Source organism: Trachinotus anak, unplaced genomic scaffold, assembly GCF_046630095.1.
Source record: "Trachinotus anak isolate AG129_WGS33_773 ecotype Australia unplaced genomic scaffold, CSIRO_AGI_Tana_v1 ptg000016l, whole genome shotgun sequence".
NCBI lineage: Eukaryota > Metazoa > Chordata > Actinopteri > Carangiformes > Carangidae > Trachinotus > Trachinotus anak.
In genome coordinates, this window is record NW_027273867.1 from 1982708 (window position 1) to 2003146 (window position 20439).

The window sequence follows — 20439 nt, forward strand, 5'->3', positions numbered from 1 at the left end:
ACTACCATTACCCACAGGGGCTGGGGTATGGTAGTCTTAATTAGAGACCGGTATGTGATAGGGTTGACACTTTATTCAAAATTCTCACTGCTAAGGCAACAGCAGCATTACTGTGACAACAAATCCAAGTGACCCATTAGCTTAACTCAAGAAAAGCAACAGACACTCTGCATGTAAAACAGAACATCAGTACAATGTGTTTGAGAGTCAGGCTGAAGAGGTTGTGTTTGAGTTTTCCCTTGTTCAGACTGTGCTGCTGTTTGACACTTTGACTGCTGCTACAGTTTACAGTGAGACTGTGACTTCTGAAAGAGGAAATAAAACATCCTCCTTCTTCCAACTGAAAATCTGAATTCATGAAGACTGAAACATCCTCCTGCTGCCATTAGTGACATTAATGCGTTTGCTGACTTTATGATTTGGATCCACTTGTGCTACTGTGTAAGAATTTCTGATTGTGTTACTGGTACTTGTGCCCACAATGGCCACTGTTCAGCAAATGTTACATACACTTGCAGAGACTGGAAATATTGACATGGACCTGAGAGATCCAGTATCAGATGGGGTCTCGTCTTGATTAAGTCAGAATAAAATTGGGGTTCAACTCATTTCTGCCTTTGTAAAATGTTCATACAACTCCACCTCCAATCTGCACATATACAGAACCAAATGCTTCAGCGTGATTGTATTCTCCTGTGATGGTGCTGCAGACTTGACCATTTGTCAACAGGCTCGGGAGAGCCAGTCACACATTGTCATCAGACTACCACTGTATGTCTTCCAAGTTTCCGTCCAGTGTGCTTCCATCAGTATGCACACAGCCAAATATGCCATCAGTCACAGTGTATGTGGTCCAGACAGTATCCCACCACCAGTCGACAAGACAGCCCTCTACCCTCTGCAGCTGCTTTTACAGGTCGAGTCTCAGACTGGACTCTGGAGGAGAAAGTAATGATTTGTCTGGGAATGAGGAAAACCAGGAAAAAGTGACAGTGAACCTGCTTTGCTTTGTCAAGCTGCAGATATTTGAATGGACATACATTCCAAATTACCTGAGTATAGACTCTGATTGTGAAATACCTGAAGCGAGGCCAGATGCAGACACTGTGCAACCAATTTGTGGCCATTGTCTATTTTTTAGTCTTTGCCCAAATTATTTGCTCTTTGCCTTTTTTTTGACAGGGTTTGATAATGTCACCTGGATAGTGTAAACATAATCCTGGATAGTACACCTGTTTTTCTTCATCCGAACGTAACACAGCAATACACAGTTCTGTACTCCTTTGAAAACAAGCACTTTTCTGTCTTATATATATTTTGTGTGTGTGTATATATATATACACATATACATATATATATATATATATATACATACATACATACATACATATATACATACATATATATATATACATACATATATATATATATATATATATATATATACATACATATATATATATATATATATATATATATACATATATACATATATACATATATATATACATATATACATATATATATATACATATATACATATATATATATATATATATACACATATATATATATATATATATATATACATATATATATATATATATATATATATATACATATATATATATATATATATATATATATATATATATATATATATATATATATATATATATATATATATATATATATGGGTTGTTTAACTAACATGTTAAAATAATGCATCAAAAAAACTAATGTATACAGATTATCACACTCTGCCCCTTGTATGGGATGTGGGGTCGTCCGTGTCGTCTTGGTTAATACTCTCACTCTCGCTCGGCCCTTTTGTGACAACACAACAACAACTGAAGCAGCTGATCTCGTGTTTCCAGCAGGAACGGCTCATGCAGCTCATGTGGCTGAGATACTGCAAAGAAAGGAACGCCTGCTCCCGCTGTGGCCCAAAACTACGTTTGTCGACTTGACTGAAAAGTTGAACAACCTTTACACTGGTAAAGGATGACAACAGCATGAAGCAGAAACTGTGCAGGCACAGATGCACTGAGGGAGCTACAGCGCCACAGACCTTCTGTTTACATTTGTCAATTTATTATTTGGTGCACTATTCTACTTGCTTCTCACGGCAAATATTGACGCGATTAATTTAGATTAATTAATCACAGAGCACGGAATTAATTCGATTAATCTTCTTAATCACTTTACAGCCCTAATATATAATATATATAATATATATATAGGGAGAGTGAGGCGCAGAGAGAGAGAGCTTATTCATACTGTGATTGTTGAAACAGAAAACAACACATAATTTAATCAGAAATATACTACAGGTTTAAACCCCCCCACCCACCATCCAAAGTGCTCCATTCCTCCCTCAGGTGCCTGCATATGAAAACCTTTAACCATCAGATCCTTCTCTACCAACAACAGCTCAGACATGATGCAGGACAGGACATTAAGGTGGCAAGTCTTAATGGTGGTGGTTCATTGGGACATTGTTGTTACGTCATGCAGAGATAGAAGGGAATGAGGGGGTCAGCACAGAGAGTTGGAGACCCCCCCTGGCAGAGCAGAGGGAGGTGTTGGTGGGACAGTTAGTGGTGATGGTTGGTAGTCGCTAGCATGGATCCCGAAGCCAGAGGCCAGCTCTGCTCAGGTCTAGCTGATGACTGGGCTGTCTGTCTGGGCGTCTGCAGTCTCTGAGGGCGAGTTGGGCTCCTCCGGAGGGTCGTCTGTGCTGGTGCTCGTGGAGACCTGAGAGGGGGCGCCATAGAGCAGCGTAGCCCCCTGGGGCTCTGAGCCGGGGCCCGCCTCCGCGTTGTCCTCATCCTCTTCGGGCTCTGAGGCCGGAATGAGGTGCAGGGAGCCGGGGAGTTTGACGGGGCAGAAAGCTGAACCTGTCGGGATGAAGTTGACCTTGTTTTTGTCGGGGCAGGAGAAGAGGGGGACTGATGCCGATGTTGACTGTCTGGAGCTGCAGAGAAACAGAAGTAGTGTCAGTGAAGATCACACATTGCTGAGGCAGCAGGGAGGGGTGTAAATTCAACACAAGTATCAGTCTATACCTCATCTCCTCAAAAGCTTTAATCTTCTCGCAGCCCTCCGGTGGCTCTCGCTTGAACATGTAGCTGTTGTTGGGTTTGGGTGAGGAGGCGAACTTGGGGAGTGGTGAGCTGCTTCCACTGTCTGTGAACACAGGAACGGGGGGGGCACAGGCTTCAGAGTCATCAGTGTTGGATTACTCAATCAGAGGCTCAGAGCTGGGGCTGCAGCTATCGATTATTTTAGTAATTGAGTATTTACCAATTATTCCATTAATCGAGAATAACTACTTTTGTCATATTTAAGATTAAGATATAAGAAAACAATAGAACATATAAAAATATGTAGAATATAGAAAATAGAAAAAAGAAAAAAGCACACAAGTCTCTTAAAAAGAGTAAAATGAAATCCCACATTTTTATTGCTTAAATTGCTACAATGTTATCGCATCTGCATCTGTGTGTGTTCTGTGTGCATGTGATGACATCACATGAAATCACAGAAAGACAAACTCGTCTGACAGTGTAAAAGGAGACATTCTCCTTTTTCAGTGGGTTTTCTCACTTAAAAAAAACAACTCTTTCAGACTCCCTAACTTTTGCGTGAAAAGGTTCTTGAGGAATCGTTTCAGCCCTACTCAGACCCTCTCTTCTGATTGGCTGACTGACCTGTTGTTACTAGAGCTCCAGAGAGAAGCCTGAGAGCGGAACCACAAACATAACTTCTGATGGAGATCAACACTTCAGATAAAACACAGGAGAAGTGTAAAATATGGGACCTCTAAATGTACAGTGTGTCATTTCTGCCTCTACAGGTCTCTCATGCAACACAATAACAACAGATGGTATTTGGTGACGTTGTGAAGTAGCATGGGATCATGGGAGTTGTCTTCAAATTAATTTTTCCCCTCATCACTCTACACTCCGTGCCCCATAATGACAAAATGAAAACAGAATTTTAGAAATGTATTAAAAAACTTGAAATCATCATTTGCTAACTGAGGTTAGGGTTGAGTGTAAGAAGTGTTGTTTATACTTTTAGAGCCCAGTGAAACATGATGTCACTTCTTAGTCGCTCAACATGGGTAAAATCAGAATGATCTGATCTGTAGAAGATCAAAATGCTGTGCCTTGTGCGTTCTTAAAATGTGACAATCTGCCCAACAATCCTCAGTCAACTGGCTTTCGCTGTTTCGTTTGTTGATGCAAACTGAAAGAAAGTAGCAAATGGTGATGAACATATGATGATGATGCCCCCCACCCAAAAAAAAAAAAAAAAAATCTAAGCATTAATGTGAGGAAGCCCTTTGGATTGACAAAGATCATGGAGGTGAGGCTGTTTGTGTAACCCATATTCACAAAGCATCTTCAGGCTAAAAGTAGCTTCTAACTTCTGGCCATGAGGGCTTTAATACAAGGCATGCATCAAGAGGTTAACCTGTTAAGTGCCTTGACAATGTATATTATGATTTGGTGCTATACAAATACAAATTGAACTGTAGCTCATCCATGGGAAATAATAGAAACACAGTCTATGACTAATATGACAACTTTTACTGAGGACTCACTCTAAGCTCTTAAGCTTAGAGTGAGTCCTCAGTAAAAGTTGGTCTCAGCAGCTTTGTGAAGGGGATTTAGGAGAAAACCTTTAGTAGAAACTTCTGCAGCCAAAAGTAGCATGCTAGTACAAGTTTGCTTGATTTAAGGGAAACTCAAATTCTTCTTCAAGATTGAAATATATGTTTTCAAGTGTAACCTATGAACAGAATGCAGATTATAAAAGTTAATAACAGCTTGATGTTCTTTACCTTTATCACGGTCGTACAGTAGATCTTCTGTAGAGTAGGGGCTGCCGTCATGTGATCCTGGGGGGCAAGCTGGTGAGGGGCAAGGTGACAGGCTGGAGCAGCTGCTGGACCGGCCGGGGGCAGAGGGAGTCTGGGTGTCCATGCTGCGGGTGCTGCTGCTGCGCTGCTGGGGAGGGAAGGGTGCTCGTCTCCCGTCAGGAACCTCCAGGGACTGCAGAGTCCGAGAGGGGACCAACAGGAGGGGGGTGAGCACAGAAAACTGATCACAGGCAAGTTAGTGCAAGAGAACGACTGAGAAACAGGTTCACTGTTGATCACAATCCGTCTCAGTATGAACGTGGAACAAACAGCCGCACCTTGAGCTCTTCCTTCTCTCCATTGTCCTTGATGAAGACCTTCTCCAGCTCGTGGTTGATGCCCTCCATGCTGCTGGGCACCCTCGAGATGGAGGGCTTTGGCACTGTGATGTTGGACAGCGGCATCTGGGCCGACTTCGACATGGAAAAGTGCTGCAGTGCACGCGCACGCGCATACACGCGCACACACACACACACACACACACACACACACACACACACACACACACACACACACACACACACACACACACACACACACACACAGTTTGTGCAGCTATCCTTATTACTTTACATTGACTTCCATTTAGTGTGGTTCAGTCTGTGTCTCAGTCTATATTTGGATGCTCTGCCTCATCAGCTCTTCTAACTCTCTTGAGACACTTCACTTGAGGAGATGGGCCCCTGTGCATGGCCCCCTACAGAACAATACAGTAACAATACAAGATGATCACAAGCTTAGTGTTAGTGCTCAAGCTGATGACTCCATTCCAACCAGAAGGTGAAGCCACAGTGCTGTGCCCACTGGAACAGAAGAATGGTGCTTTTACAAACCCTGGCCACAGGGTGAATTCTACCAGACGTAGAGTAATATACCCTCAGCTCACTCATAGCATGTTATCTAGTCAGTCTCCTCTCTGGTGATTTCAGGTCAGTGACAATGATAAAGACCTTCAGGCAGTACGCTACCTGAACGTGGCTGGCTGTGGAGGTGTGTTGGTAGTGCTGGTGAGGGTGGTGTGGGTGATGGTGTTGTACTGGAGGGGGGACAGTCGCTCTTTGTCTTCACTGTGGCGTCTTCTTTGTTCACTGCACTGGATCTGTGTAATCTGCTGGAGGAGCAGGAAACATGAAGCAGGTAAGTGGGCCAGGAAGTTATTACTCAGTACTAAGTTATTACAGTCAGTACTCTACTGTAATTCTATTCTGTTGAGTACCTGTCAGACCTGACAGAAGTTTCAGTGGACATTTTCCCCCTTTGACATTTAACAATCAATGGATTAATTAAAAATTAACTGACAGATTGATAAATAACAAAAATGACCATTAGCTTAAATCGTCATTTACTTTGTTATTTCATGTTCAGGATTTTTCTCTGATCCACATGGGTCATGTGATGACTCTTGAGACAGTTCAATACATCGGCTGAAGACCATGGGATCTGACGAGAAGTTTTATAAGGTAGTTGAGCTTAGAGTAAGACTTTGCTTCACACTCTAAAAAAATACTAATAACAGTAACGGTTTGAATCACAATCAGAATAAAACCAGGAACACTGTGATCGTGGCAGCTGGACTGTGGGAACTGACTCAACTCTCTGAAGTTACAGAGTTCACTTATTCAACAGTATGTTGTGCACTCACTGCATCTGTTCAGACAGGGGCAGTAAATTTAAAGTCACAGTTACAAGATAGTGATGAATGAAAACTGCAGCTTTACACCTACACACACTTTACACAGAAAGTCTTCAGACCGCTTCGCTTTTTTCACATCGTGTTATTTTGCAGTTTTATGCTAAAAGCTTTGAAAATCATGTTTTCCCTCATCAGTCTACCCCACCGAGAGTGGTCCTCAGACCACCGCTGGTCCTCAAACCACCACCGGTCCACAGACCACCACCGGTCCACAGACCACCTTTGGATGGAGGGTGATTATAGTGTTTGTTTTCAGATTAGTTTGGTGTCAGTTGTTTACAATCTGAATGTAGATCAGCTTCCTTTTTGTTTATAGTAAGTTAGATTCATAGACTGTAAATAAAGATGGATGCAGCCTCTGTGACATCACCCACAGGTTTTGAAGCTCAAAATGAGCATCTTTTCATCATGGCAGTGCCTGACTCCGCCCCCTAACTCCCAGCTAATCCAAAAATGGGCAAAGAGGTGGGGCATGTGTGGAACTGAGACTTCGGTGAATGATGGTTTGTGGCAAACACGTTAACCCACGTTATGCCACACCCTCAATTCTCCATACATTTAGCCCTCAATAAAATGTAAACAGCTGAGTTCTATAAAATTTACTCCATACAGTTGTCATGAAGGAGGAAATTAGCTCTAGAGACCAGAACAGTTTCTGTACCAGCCTGTAAACACGTTTATTTCTGCTGTAAAGTTGGACATTTGAACATGGGAGTCTATGGGGACTGACTCACTGCTGGAGCCAGACTCTAGTGGTCGTTAGAGGAACTGCAGCTTCTAGCTTCAGGTTTCAGACCTGAAGGTTGATGCTTGGTGAGATTTCTGTTGTCCTCAATAAAATATATTGTTATTTGTAGTTAAGTATTGATATTTATTATTTCACATTATTCGATGACTGTGGGTCAAATGGGTTTGAAAAGAACATGAAAAAGATGACTGGCACGGTGAAAAAGCCTGAAGAGGTAGGATGGTAACCCCATCCTATTTCATAGTTCAACGACACATCTCTGTCATAGCGACTGTCAGTCACATACAGACAGGATAAGACAGATGATTATGCAGACTAATGTTCCAGCTGACTTCTGGTGTGGCTTTTCGAAGCAGCTGCACTGCTCAGGTGTGTCCCCTCTCCTTTTCCTCCCTGCACCTTGTGTTGACATCTGTGGAATCTGTGTCAGTGCTGCTCCTCCCCTGCAGCCGTGTAACTCAGTAAGGTGCCTGTGCACACATTAATGACGGCTGAGCTGTCATCCACCCAGCCCTGATAGTCCTCTTTGCTGCAGGAGACGGAGACGAGCCAGCTGGGGTTCTGCTGACCATAAATTGCAGCGGGTTATGGCCATTGCAAAGAAAGGAAGTGGGTAGTTTAAAGTGAGATAGCGTTATCTGCCACCTCCCTGCTGCTGCTGTGTATCCGGAGGGTGGAGCTGAGAGTGCCATGTAGAGTGCAGCGTCAGAGGATGTGAGTGTGTCACTGCCATACACCATCACTACCTTAAAGCCACATATCCCACACCTGTGATGTCACACAGGAAGCCACACAGCCTGAAGAACATGTCAATAACAGCAGCTGCGCCTGATCCATCACTACATGGAAAACTTGTCAGTGTGACGCCTCTTAAAGAAATTCACCAAGATTCCTCAAGACAGTTGTCATGTCATTATCAATGACGCCACTAAAAGATGAGAACAGTACGCTAAGACTTTAACTGGATCGTATCCAATCTTTATTGTGCTCTACTGGATTGTGGCAGCAGGATATTCTTAAGAACAATGTACAGACTCTGATCCCTCTCAGTCATCACTGGTGACCCAATGGGAGTGTGTGGCAGTGTATCTGCAGAGAACCTGCCCTCTGCCTGCATGTCCTTACTGCCTTCTTATTTTTGCTGTGTTCGGGATGTTTCTGTGCTGCAACCTGTGGGCAGTGGGTGTGTAGCCCCCAGCCAACCACAGCACACAGGGTGTGAGGGTGGGACTCCCAGTCTTCATCTCTCTCCTCTGCTCTGTCCGTTTCATGGATGTATAAAGAGCTGCAGGTCTGTGTGTCTGTTTGATTGAGTTGCATTCACACACAATCCGGCAACGTAGCACCGTCCCACACGGCTGTGCCGAGGTGTGGGTGTGTTTATTTTTGCTTTACAGCATAATCGAGGTGAAACAATTAGAAAATAACATTTTATTTCTGATTCACTGCTTTATAGATGCTAACACTGCTCCCTCTCTTCATTCACTCTCTCGCTCGACCACTGCTGCTCTGTCTCTCTCATTGGTTGAGCTGGGAGGAGGAGCCAACTGTAAATGGTGTGATTACAAACCGACAAATCCTAGCGCACCTTTAAGTAAATAGACAGTATGCAACAAAAGTAGCACACCTCTGTCTGAGTCTGTTTTGTTGCAGAGTAGGTTTTCACATATGAGGAATTTCTTTTGGTTTAACATCACTTAAAAGTTAAATGATTGAAATTTGCACCATCTTACAATAAATGTATTATTTTTAGGTTGAAGTGTGATGTCATATACACTTAAAAACAAACAGATTAGACGACCTTATTGAAAATATGGTCCAACCTCAGCACAATAAAAGCGAGTACACCAGTGATGACTGCAACAAAACCAGTTAAGGTCAGTTGTATGAACAAGGTTATAAAAGATGCCGTGGACACACACAGCAGTTAGGAGGTAAAACCACCAAACTAAATCACTTCATCCTTGAGTCCAAGTGACTGTTTGTGCCAGATTTGAAGAGGTTTGTGTTTCTGAGGTATCGTGTTCATGAGGTCAAAATGATTTCCCTGTTTTAACTTTATCATTATTATCATTATTATTATTATTATTAAAACATGGACCTTTCATTATAGTTCAACTAGTCAAACATTTTGGGGTACTGCTACAAATGCGTAACTGAAAATTTTTTGGAAAGAATGTGAATTGTAATTGTAATTGTGTGTAATGCATGTAATTAATATCACTTCTACAGGAGTTCTCCACTGATTAATGCAGACACATGCTGCAGGGACTAGAATCATCATGCTGGTATGATTTTTTTGTGTGTTCATGAAGTGCTTTAGAGATTTCAAAACATCCAGATATATGCTGTGTATCATAATATAGCCTAAAAATAAGGCATAATGTTTACAGGCCATATTGCCAAGTCCCAGTTTAAATTGTCTGAGTTGAGCTCCTGAACATGTAATTTACACAGAGCACACAGCCCCATGTGCAGTTTTACAGCCCTGTGTATCTAACAAGAGGTTTGGCCAGGATGTGTGTGTATTTGTGTTCATGTTAGCGCCATGCCTCTTTGAGCCGGTCGGCACTGCCCCAGGACGCAGAGCGCTGCTCGGTGCTCCTCCTCCCTCCTGCTTTATCACTCCGACATCAAGTCTGAAAAGAAGATCACAGCTACACATTACTGACAGCACCTGCTACTCTACACGAGGCAAGGCAGCTTCATAAAGGCAAAAAAAAAAGAATTTAAGAATAAAAATCTGGATAAAATCAATTAAGACAGAATAAAATCTAATAAAAAGAGTCTCAGTCTCAGTTCAGTTACAAGTTGTAAGCTGCCCCAAACACAACAAAGGTGTAAAAGTGCAGTAGAAACCCCAGTGACTCGCAGGCACAAGAGAACAGCACATTTATCATCATGTGTGTGCAGCTAAAAGCAGCTTCACTCGTTTGGCTCTGCTCTGACTCCAGGCCTGATTGAAGACCTATATTCTTCAAACAGATCAGAAATGTATTTTGGGCCGATGTTATTAGTGATAGGTATAAACCTGCAGCAGCACAGATCTATTCTGTGGGTAATTGATACCCATTTTAAAAATTTAAGAATGGGAGTGATGTACTCCATTCTCCTGGTTCTGCAGCAGTCTGAGCTGATGTTGTCTAATAGAAGACCAGACAAGGGACTGTTACAACAGTCCACCCTGCTGGAGATGAAGGCATGAATACGTTTTACTGAATCCTGTCTGGACACGAGAGCCAACAAATCAGAAGAGAGGCTCAGAGCTGAGAGCGGTGACTGCTTTGTTGTGACATCACAAAGTTCCAGAAGTCCTGATGGCTGGTTTTAAGGCTCAGTGTCTGAATACAGGCTGTGTGCATTTCTCTGTGGACTGAGGCTTTGATACTTTCACAGTATGAATATAGAACCTAGTAGGGATGGGACAATATCCAATTTTATCGTACATCACGATAAAAAACACTTAAAATAAGTGAATCGTGATGAATTTCCACCATCAGGATAATGGTGATTGGGGATAATTGTTAATATCCTCACACGAGTGACTTGAAAATGCTGCCTAGCTCGCCAACGCACAGGCTAATGTTTTTTTATTTTGAATTGCCACAATTTGTTAGAATGGGCTCAGTGAAAGAAAAACTTACAATCAACAATACACAGCATCAGTACCGTATTTTTTAGAGCATTTTAAGAGTTTGAAGCACATTTCATGATTATCATAATATTGTGATTCACAATTATTTTGGCCAGGATAATCCTGACATGATATTTTCATATCACCCCATGCCTGGAACCTAGACCTGATTTATAATCAAAAAACACATGGACCTACCTTCATACTATATGGGACATTTAACAATGTACAAGCACAACCCTTAAAGGATCATTCTGATTTATGTCTGTCATTTGGCCATTTCTACATTCTTCATGATTACACTGCTCTCACTAAAGTCTGTCGTGTTTTTCAGTAATGGATTGTCATCGAGAAGCAGTGTGGAGAGACTCATGCACACACACACGGACCCATCCCTCAGTGAAAGTGGAGCTGAGCTCTATGACACAGAGAGCACTACTGTGAACTTATCCAAGCAAACACACATGTATTCAGCCTCCTCATCCTCTCTCACACACAGAGGAAACTCAGCTGCCATCTTGCTCATGTTAATTGGTCCAACTCAAAGGGCCACTTGTTTATTTTCAGCAGCAAGTCAGATACTGGAGCCTCCTCTCTTACTCTGTCACTCCGTCTTGGTGAGGATGAGGATGACGAAGGCATCCGGAGCTGACAGCACAGATGTTGAGAGACACTCTCCACACAGTCACTGACTGAGCTGAGATCTGGATTCTGAAAGGCCATCACTAACTTTTCAACAGCAGGACTGTTAAATCACGATGAATATCTTTATGTACAATTTCTGTGTGGATTTATCTCCACGATCACTGGATCATTTGCACTGACACGAGTGTGTGAATGACGTCTGTGTGTTCACACGTCACTTAATTCTGATAATCCCTGACCCAAAGACACAGCTTATAAAGTGTTTTGAATGCTGAACCTTTATTTCAGTTCTTGGCCAATATTCTTTAAGATTTTGTAATTATTGTAAATTATTAATGTATAATAATATAAAATTACCATTGTCATCTCTGAGTGGAATCATGATCACATTGTGGTATTGTTGTTTGTTTTACACAGGGCTCAGCAACTGCAGTGTTGTGATATAATGAGTAGAAGATGTGGCAGGATCCCAGAAAACTTTCAAAGAGATGTTGAAGATGAAGGTCAGTAGACAAGAGTCTGTGCACAGAAACTGTTCACCCACACTAGTACCCAGATGCTGTAAATAAGTTAAGTGAAAAGAGGTGGGACAGAAGACATGTAGTAGAAGTGCTGTGTCAGAAACTGGCCACTCGACTGAAGCACAGGTGTGTGGACTTAATCTGCAAGCAAGGTGGGAATTTCACAGGCCGTGATGCCCTGAAGAAAAACTGTACACCCTATGACCACCGTTGTCTTTGTGCTGCCTTTAAAAGCATCACTGCAGCAGCTCTCTCTTTCTTTCTTTCTTTCTCTCTCTCTCTGTCTCTCTCTCTCAACGCATAATGCACAAGTCTAGTTTCCACACATGTCTGCGCTTGCGCAGGATGCTGGAACATCTCAAAACGGCAGAAGCTGAATCAAGGACAGCTTGACAAAGCCCAGTCCACTTCAATGGGACACGGTCACGCCCACAAAAATGACTATGAGACTGTACATACAATATTTGAGCTTTGATAACTTTACTGCTTCGGTCATTTGGGTGTAAAATGACTAAGTCATGAAACATTTTTTTGGACACTGACATTAATCACAGTAGTCTGAGATGACACATGAAAACACAGTAATGTGGTAATTTGTTAGGTTAGGGGGCGGGTTTAGAGATGGCACTACAGGCAGGTTGATGACTGACCAACTATAAAAGTCTCACAATGATGCCTTTGAGTTAATAATAAACTGGAGACTAAGAGCAAAGAGGTCATCTGGCTTTTGAAGTTCCAGAGATGCGTAGGTGGTAAATGTCACACACCCTGGGAGAAACAGGATGTATAGAGTGGAATGTGTGTGGTTTGGGGGCGGGGGTTGGGGGGCATCTGAGGTTCTGTTATAATCTATTACTACCCTTCATTTAATTTTCATTTTTAATGATAAAGATACATATCCTATTGAATAGCATTTAATTTTAAAAAACAACTCAGACTATGCCTGTATGAAGGCTAAGAGAGAAAAGATTGTGTGTCACTTTCCATGTCAACACCACTCGAAGCAGATGAATGGTTTTCTTTCTGCAGCGACAGCAGAGGGCACTAAAACACAGTAAATATGAAGGACAACATTTACAGAAGTACAATTAAAACATGAACAAACCACTGACAGTAAATCAAACTCAAGTGACCTGAACTCAGACCTTCCTCCATGGATTTAAACTGGGTGCTTGCTTGCTGCAGAGGTGACTGTCATCAGGTTTTGCGTCTTTGCCTCGGACAGACACTTCTCATGGCTGTAATTTTGTTCTGAAGGCTGAGCTCACACTGCCACAGTGGAGATTACAATTACCAGCACCACTTCACACAGAGTTTTGAAGTTCAGAATTTTCTGTCAATCTTAAAAGAAATTCAGTCAATGATGGAAAATATTTGATCAGCGTGACCCCTGTTCCAGATTTTAGTATGTTTTTTAAAAAATGATCTCTGGCCGTAGCTGTTTTTGTGAACTGGTACTGGAATAAGTGCATGTGAAACTGATCTGTCTTGTGTCTTGAGAGGATCACAGAGCAGAGAGGTGTGGGCATGAATTAACATCCAGAATGACACAGAACATTACACATGGTCAGAGAAGTAAAATGATACCAATATTTCACAATCCGAGCTCCCACTGAACCAAAGCCACCAACGTGAAGTGGACTTTACTTTATCCTCTGCAAACGTTCTTAATCCTCCACAAGTCCAGCACCGGTGTGACCTATAGAGACTGAGACTCAGAGTCCTCACTCAGGTTGCAGATGGTGAAACTGAAGATCCTCCGCTAGTGGCACCCCCCAGGAGTACAGATCTCCAGTCTAATGTAAGTGAAACAATGAACACTACTGGAAACTTTAGAAATAACTACACCTAAAAAAATGTTTCTATGAGTCATACACTTCTATTAATTACTATTAATTCCCACATTTTACCAACAGTTGGGTCACAGACTGGGGTGTGTCATGCTAGTAGCAGCTAATGTGCCCTCAAGCGTCTATAAGCACAGCTGAGGAGTGGTTTACAGAGGTGAGCTCCTTTCTCTCCACTTTTCTAAACCCCCCCAGATTTAATTCATTTTTAAACTTGTTGTCTTCAACCCCAACTGAAGCCGACTCACATGACATCACTTGAGGACGTTTGTCCGACTTCATACGGCTCCCTCTGGATCATATGCAGTTGTACTCACTAACATATGTAAACAGACTTTGATGTGTAAAATGTCTGCAGTTCTCCTTCATCTTCACCTCTCTTAACAGCAGAGCTCCAAACAAGGTGGAGGGGAGGGTTCTGGCAGAATTTGAGCATGTACATTTATGTAACTATTTTATAAATGTTTTTTCATTTTATTAGACCAATAAATCAACTGCCAAATTTAACACAAAAAGAAAACCTACTGCTAATATTGTGTAAAAGATGTCCTGACTTTTCATCTAGTGCCATCATCAGGTTCCCCAGGCCTAAGTTGACAACCCACAAGGCTTTCACAATAAGATCCACAGTCAGATCGTCCATTCGTCACCCTGTTGAACTGCCAGCAGCCTTAAAAAGCAGCAGGCTCAGAAACTGAACTACGTGACATGTTCTGTCTGTTTACAGATCGTCCACTCTGTTTAACCCAAGTGGCAACCCACTGTGACGTCACCCACTGCTTTGTGAGCTGCTGTTTTGAAGCCTCAGTTTGCAGTTTGGCCGTCACCATCTTGGTTTTTTGAAACCAGAAGAAACCATATTTGGAGGAGAAGGTAGAGCTGAGGAGGAGTGAGGGGTGGAGCTGACCTGCTCTGTACTCTATCCTGATTGTGTATACAGTCTGTCAATCACACAGTAGCCCCGCCCTAATGCATCCCCTGCTTTATGGTCTATTCCTCTAAATGGACCATAATGTAAAAACTGAACATCATGTTGTATTGAAGAAGACTTGAAACTAGAGACTGAGACATAAACTCATCAGGAAAACGTTTACTGAGGTAATAAATCAGGTGAGAAGTAGAGACGTTTTCACATAGACTTCAATACTATCAGACTTCTGTTTACAACCAGTGGAGTCGCCCCCAAAACACGTCAAGCAGCAAGCTGGTCGGAGTGTGTGTGTGCGAGCATCAGTTATTTGTATGTATATATATATATATATATATATATATACATACACACACACACACACACACACACACACACACACACACACACATTAAACTGTGGCAGGGCAAATTAAACTTAATATTAATTTGATACTACAAATCATGATAACAATAAGTTAATACATCAATGGGAAAACAAGCCAAGTATCATCTTAACACTAGCAAAGGCAGACGCAATCGGTGATCGCTCTGATGCTCGTCTATCACCGAGATCATCGTCCATCGGAACAACCCTATCGCCAATGATTAGCCAGCCACCCCTAACTCTCAGCTAATTTAAAAAATAGGAGATGGGGTGTGTGTGGAGCTGAGACTTCTGTGGATGATGGTTTGTAGTAAGCATACACTCACCCACCTGTCATTCAAAAACGCCATACCTTCAGTTATACATAACTTTAAACTTTAATGAAAATGTAAACAGGTGAGTTATATCAAATTCAGCCCGTACAGTTGTCATGAAGGAGGAAATTAGCTCTAAAGACCAGAACAGTTTTTGTACCAGGCTGTAAACATGTTTCTTTCTGCTGTAAAGTTGGACATTTGAACATGGGAGTCTATGGGGACTGACTCAATGTTGGAGCCAGACTCTAGTGGTCATTAGAGGAACTGCAGCTTTTAGCTCCTCACTATTGATGCTTCATGTTTCAGCCTGGAGGTTGATGCTTGATAACAATCAAGACAAACCCATATCATCCACATCACATCATGTTTAATGCTCACATACAACAAACCAAACCAATATTTCACTATGATCCTTAAATAAAAGGCCACATATTGGATCAACATTCCTGTTCAGACCTGCAATAAATGGGTTCACCTGCTTCACTTTTCTCTGCCAGCACAATGTCACATGACTTCATCTCTATAGGGGAACAGACACAGCCTGTCATGGCGGGAATAGGCAGTGTGTGGGATGTGCTTACCTGTGTGGATTTATCTTTCATACAAGATGGGTAGAGCACATGGGGGGGGGGGGCACGAGGCCAGTGTCCAGCGAGGTAGGACCAAGTGGTAGTGCCCAAGGAGGAAGTCTGCTCAGTGGCCCCCAAACAGTGTACTTCCTGTGACTTTGTCCTTTCAAGAGAGAGACAGAATAATATCAGTTCAAACACCTGTAGTGTCAGAGCTATCAGCTGAATCTGCAGCCAACATTATTTTCAGAATAAAAGCTCTGATGAACCATCTCGCTGGTGAATACAGTTGAATATCTTCTGTTGTTTGCCCTGAACCTGTTGAAAATGTCTCACTAACATACCATCCCCTGAGACCTGAGGAGCTGCAGCAGGGCTTGTGTACTCCCTGACAGTGTGTCCATCTTTATGGACCCATATCTGTGTCAACACCAATGAGCACATCAGGAATACAGATCAGTGTTAGTGTTAAACAGTGCAGGGAATAGTATTTCCTTATGTGTCCTCATTACTGCAGTACCTTAATAGTCTCTGAATTACTTTACTAAATACTGTAGCTATGTTGATTAAAGTTTATAGAAATGCATACACTCATTACAGTTATCAGTTTATTAGGAACATCTAGCTAAAACTTTTTGTTGAAACTGTGTTATAAAGTTGTTAGTTCAACTATTTTATTTTGGAGGTCTGCACACAGGTGTGTCTGTTGTTTAGTTTCCTGTCATTGATTTGAATGTGGTGGACAAAATAATAGAAACACAACACCATGGATCGCATCTTTCAAAATGATCTGACAGACTGAGCATCCTTCTGAGTTTCTAGCTGTTGGTGTCCTTTTCTGTCTCCACGTTGCTCCACTAATCTCAACTTGATCAGAATCTTCATCTTCACCTCCACTTCGTCATCTTCATGTCCTCACTCACACTGTACACCTCCGCGCTGACTCATCTGTTCCACAGAGTAACATATACCTTCCTATACTTTTCTGCTAACCAGGTGAATTAAAAAATTACAACTGCTGTCTCCATACAAACATGATTCGAAATTTAATTACAGCTTTTACCAGATGGATTCCAAGTAAAGGCCACATATACAGTTGAGGCCAAAATTATTAGCCCCCCAGGAATTTTGGAACATTTTCCTAAAATTCTGTCCAACGTTTGCGGCATTGATAAAACTTGATCTAATAAAACATACACCAGTATCTTACATCTAGTATCTTTCGGTACATTTTGGAATTAAAATATATTTTCTAGCTTTATATCAAATATAGTGAAAAATGGGGTGGTCAAGAATGTTAGCCCCCCTGTGAATTTTTTGCTTTTAAAAACACACCTAATCAATTAATCAGCTCCCTAACAACACCTGTGCAGTCAATCAGCATAAAAGGACTCCAACAGGGCACTTGAGCACATTATTGTGAGGGACTACTCTTACTCACCATGCCAAAGACAAAGGAAATCAGTCTTGAGCTCAGAAAGAAGACAGTGGAGGCTCATAATAAGAGGGGGGGGGGGCTGTACTGCCATTTCCAAGCGTTTCACAGTGTTTAGAACAGCTGTATGTTGCATCATTGCTAAGTTCAAGGAGACAGACTCTGTAAGAAACAAACCGGGACGTGGTCGAAAGTGCAAGATTTCAAGAAATCTGGAGAGGAAAATAGTCAGAGACGTCAGCAAGAATCCCTGGACATCTGCCAAGATGACTGTTGCTGACCTGGCCTCTTCTGGAGTTCCAAAGAACACAGTTTTGAGGGCTCTTCATCGTGGTGGGCTTCAGGGCCATCGTCCCAGAAGAACCCCTTTACTCAAAGAGCAGCACATCAGAGCCAGACTGAGCTTTGCCCCTGAACATTTAAAAGGTAAAGACGACTTTTGGAAGTCTGTGCTTTGGTCTGATGAGACTAAACTGGAACTGTTTGGGGACATGGATGTTGCTTATGTTTGACAGTTCCCACAGTTAAACATGGTGGTGGAAGCATCATGCTGTGGGGTTGTTTTGCAGCCTCAGGCACAGGGAGCCTTGTTCGGGTTCATGGCATCATGAAAAAAGAAAATTATGTTGAAATTTTGAGGGATAATATGAAGAAATCTGCTCTTAGTCTAGGTTTAGGTCGTTGCTGGGTCTTCCAACAAGACAATGACCCAAAGCATACATCAAAATTGGTCCAACAGTTCCTAAAGGACACCAAAACCGAAGTCCTGGAGTGGCCCGCTCAGAGCCCAGATCTCAATCCTATTGAGAATCTGTGGCGAGCGCTCAAGGTGAATGTCCATGCTCGGAAACCATGCAATTTGGAGCAGCTGGAACAATTTGCAATGGAAGAATGGGCCAAAATCCCTCAGGAAACCTGTGCCAACCTAGTAAAGAACTACTCTAAGAGGTTGTTGTCAGTTGTGGCTCAGAAAGGGTACACTATTGACTATTAATGGCCAGGGGGCTAATTGTTTTGGACGTCTCATTTTTGCCATTTCTTGTTTCAACTCAGTATATCATTAAAATATCCTTATCAAACTTAGTGGGCATTTTGTCTTTGTTATTTGGAAACAAATACACTATAAAGACTTGTGCTTGCTGGTCACTTCTATGGAGAAATCACGAGTTTTGTCTAATGTCATATGAGGGGCTTATAATTTTGGTTTCAACTGTACTGGTTTACTCACCTACTGCATCTCCCCTGTCAAACGTTACATTCATCCATTCTTTTCGCTTGTCGCCTGTGTTAACTGTGAAATTAACTTCACGTAGTTAGTTTGTGCATTATGAACACTCTGGACTGATCAACAACAGAAACAGTTATTAGTTTTATTGTACTGAATATATTGCTGGTGGAATCATTTCTGCTTCTGCCTGATAATTCTGAGTAATGCCATATTTCACCAAATTGAGCTCAATACCCCATACACACTCTAACAATTCCAACTTTATATGTAGCAAAGTATAATACTTGAATTAATAAAAACTTAAGAGTGGAATTTCTGTTCAAAAAAAAAAAGTTAACCAGAAATGAGACTACATGTAACACATCCCTAGTTTTTGCTGTTGGAAACTTTCAATGACATAGCAGTGGACAAGTGGGCACTGGGCATTGTACTGATAACAAGTTTGGGCTTCCAGTATAATATTCGTTTTCAGAGATGCAAGCCTATGACAGATGTTGCAGGTGATTTAAGCAGATACTGTCAGTGGTGTCCAATTTTCATGACTGATACCACAGTACTTCCAGTGAATCAGCAGAGCCACAGGCCTTGTGCGATTTTCACAACCATGGTGTGTTAGTGTTGGTGTGCTAGTTGCAGTTACTCAGAGGCTCAATGTTGAAAACCTCTGTTGGATAACAAGGTCATCCAGCATGACTTTGAGTCACATGACCATCTCAAACCACAGTAGAAACACTCCCAGTAGGGGCTCATACATTATTCAGAAGGCTCTACTTACTGGAACATTTCACTGTTCACAGTTTTGCATCTCATTTCTAAGTACAGACTTTGTCATTGTATGTCATGTGATATTACAGTGGCACTGAATGGCAGTGAAAGATTTTAAGTGAGGTGGGTTGTGTTATTTTAAACATACACATATTATGGATACTGTATGCACACAAAACATACCAGCATTTTAAACAGCTAAATTTCACAAGGAAGTCAGTTACTGTACTGATTATCTCACAGAGGCAAATTACCTCAGCACAGCTCTTTCATATCCAGTCCAGTTTTGGTAAACTTTGACTTTGACTTTGACTAACCAATGCCAAACTGCTGACAGTTTGACAAGCTTGCTAGCTGGGAGAGTTGTCATGAAATAGTGCTAGCACCTTCCCCGCTTGCTAATGCATTAGCCATTAACTAAACAGCTACAGTAGTCTGACAACTAGCTGTGCAAGAAGTCACTGTATTAACAAGCTCTGAGCACCAGCAATTTTCCGAGGACATGACGATCAACTGTGATGTGCCACTTCCTGGGCTTTACAGCAGCCAAGCTACCAAAGTTGGGACACATTTCAAAGCTCATTTCAAAGTTACATGGCACCATGTGAAGAAACTGCCTGAACAAGTAAGAAATCAGACTGAGAGACTTCATGAAGACGGACAGGGGTACTAGAGCATACTGAACATAAGGTGCAACACAGCTGCAGCAGTGGTTAACAGATACCACCAAGAGCCACACTACCAATAACAGAGGTCACAGTGACCGTCCTCAAAAAGTGACGCCTCACAGTTTAAACAAGCTTGCACCTAGAG

General features: G+C 42.0%; 1 protein-coding gene across 1 annotated transcript in view; it reads right to left on the bottom strand.

Moving 5' to 3' along the window:
- Positions 1 to 1651: 1651 nt before the first annotated feature.
- The window catches only part of glcci1a (glucocorticoid induced 1a), a 28161-nt gene continuing 9373 nt past the window's right edge, over positions 1652 to 20439 (bottom strand). The window contains 10 exon segments of the mRNA XM_071500535.1: positions 1652 to 2977; positions 3069 to 3189; positions 4853 to 5063; positions 5209 to 5361; positions 5580 to 5627; positions 5764 to 5782; positions 5899 to 6041; positions 9924 to 10010; positions 16211 to 16228; positions 16231 to 16361. Coding sequence (XP_071356636.1) covers positions 2662 to 2977; positions 3069 to 3189; positions 4853 to 5063; positions 5209 to 5361; positions 5580 to 5627; positions 5764 to 5782; positions 5899 to 6041; positions 9924 to 10010; positions 16211 to 16228; positions 16231 to 16361 — 1247 coding nt within the window. The 3' untranslated portion in view covers positions 1652 to 2661.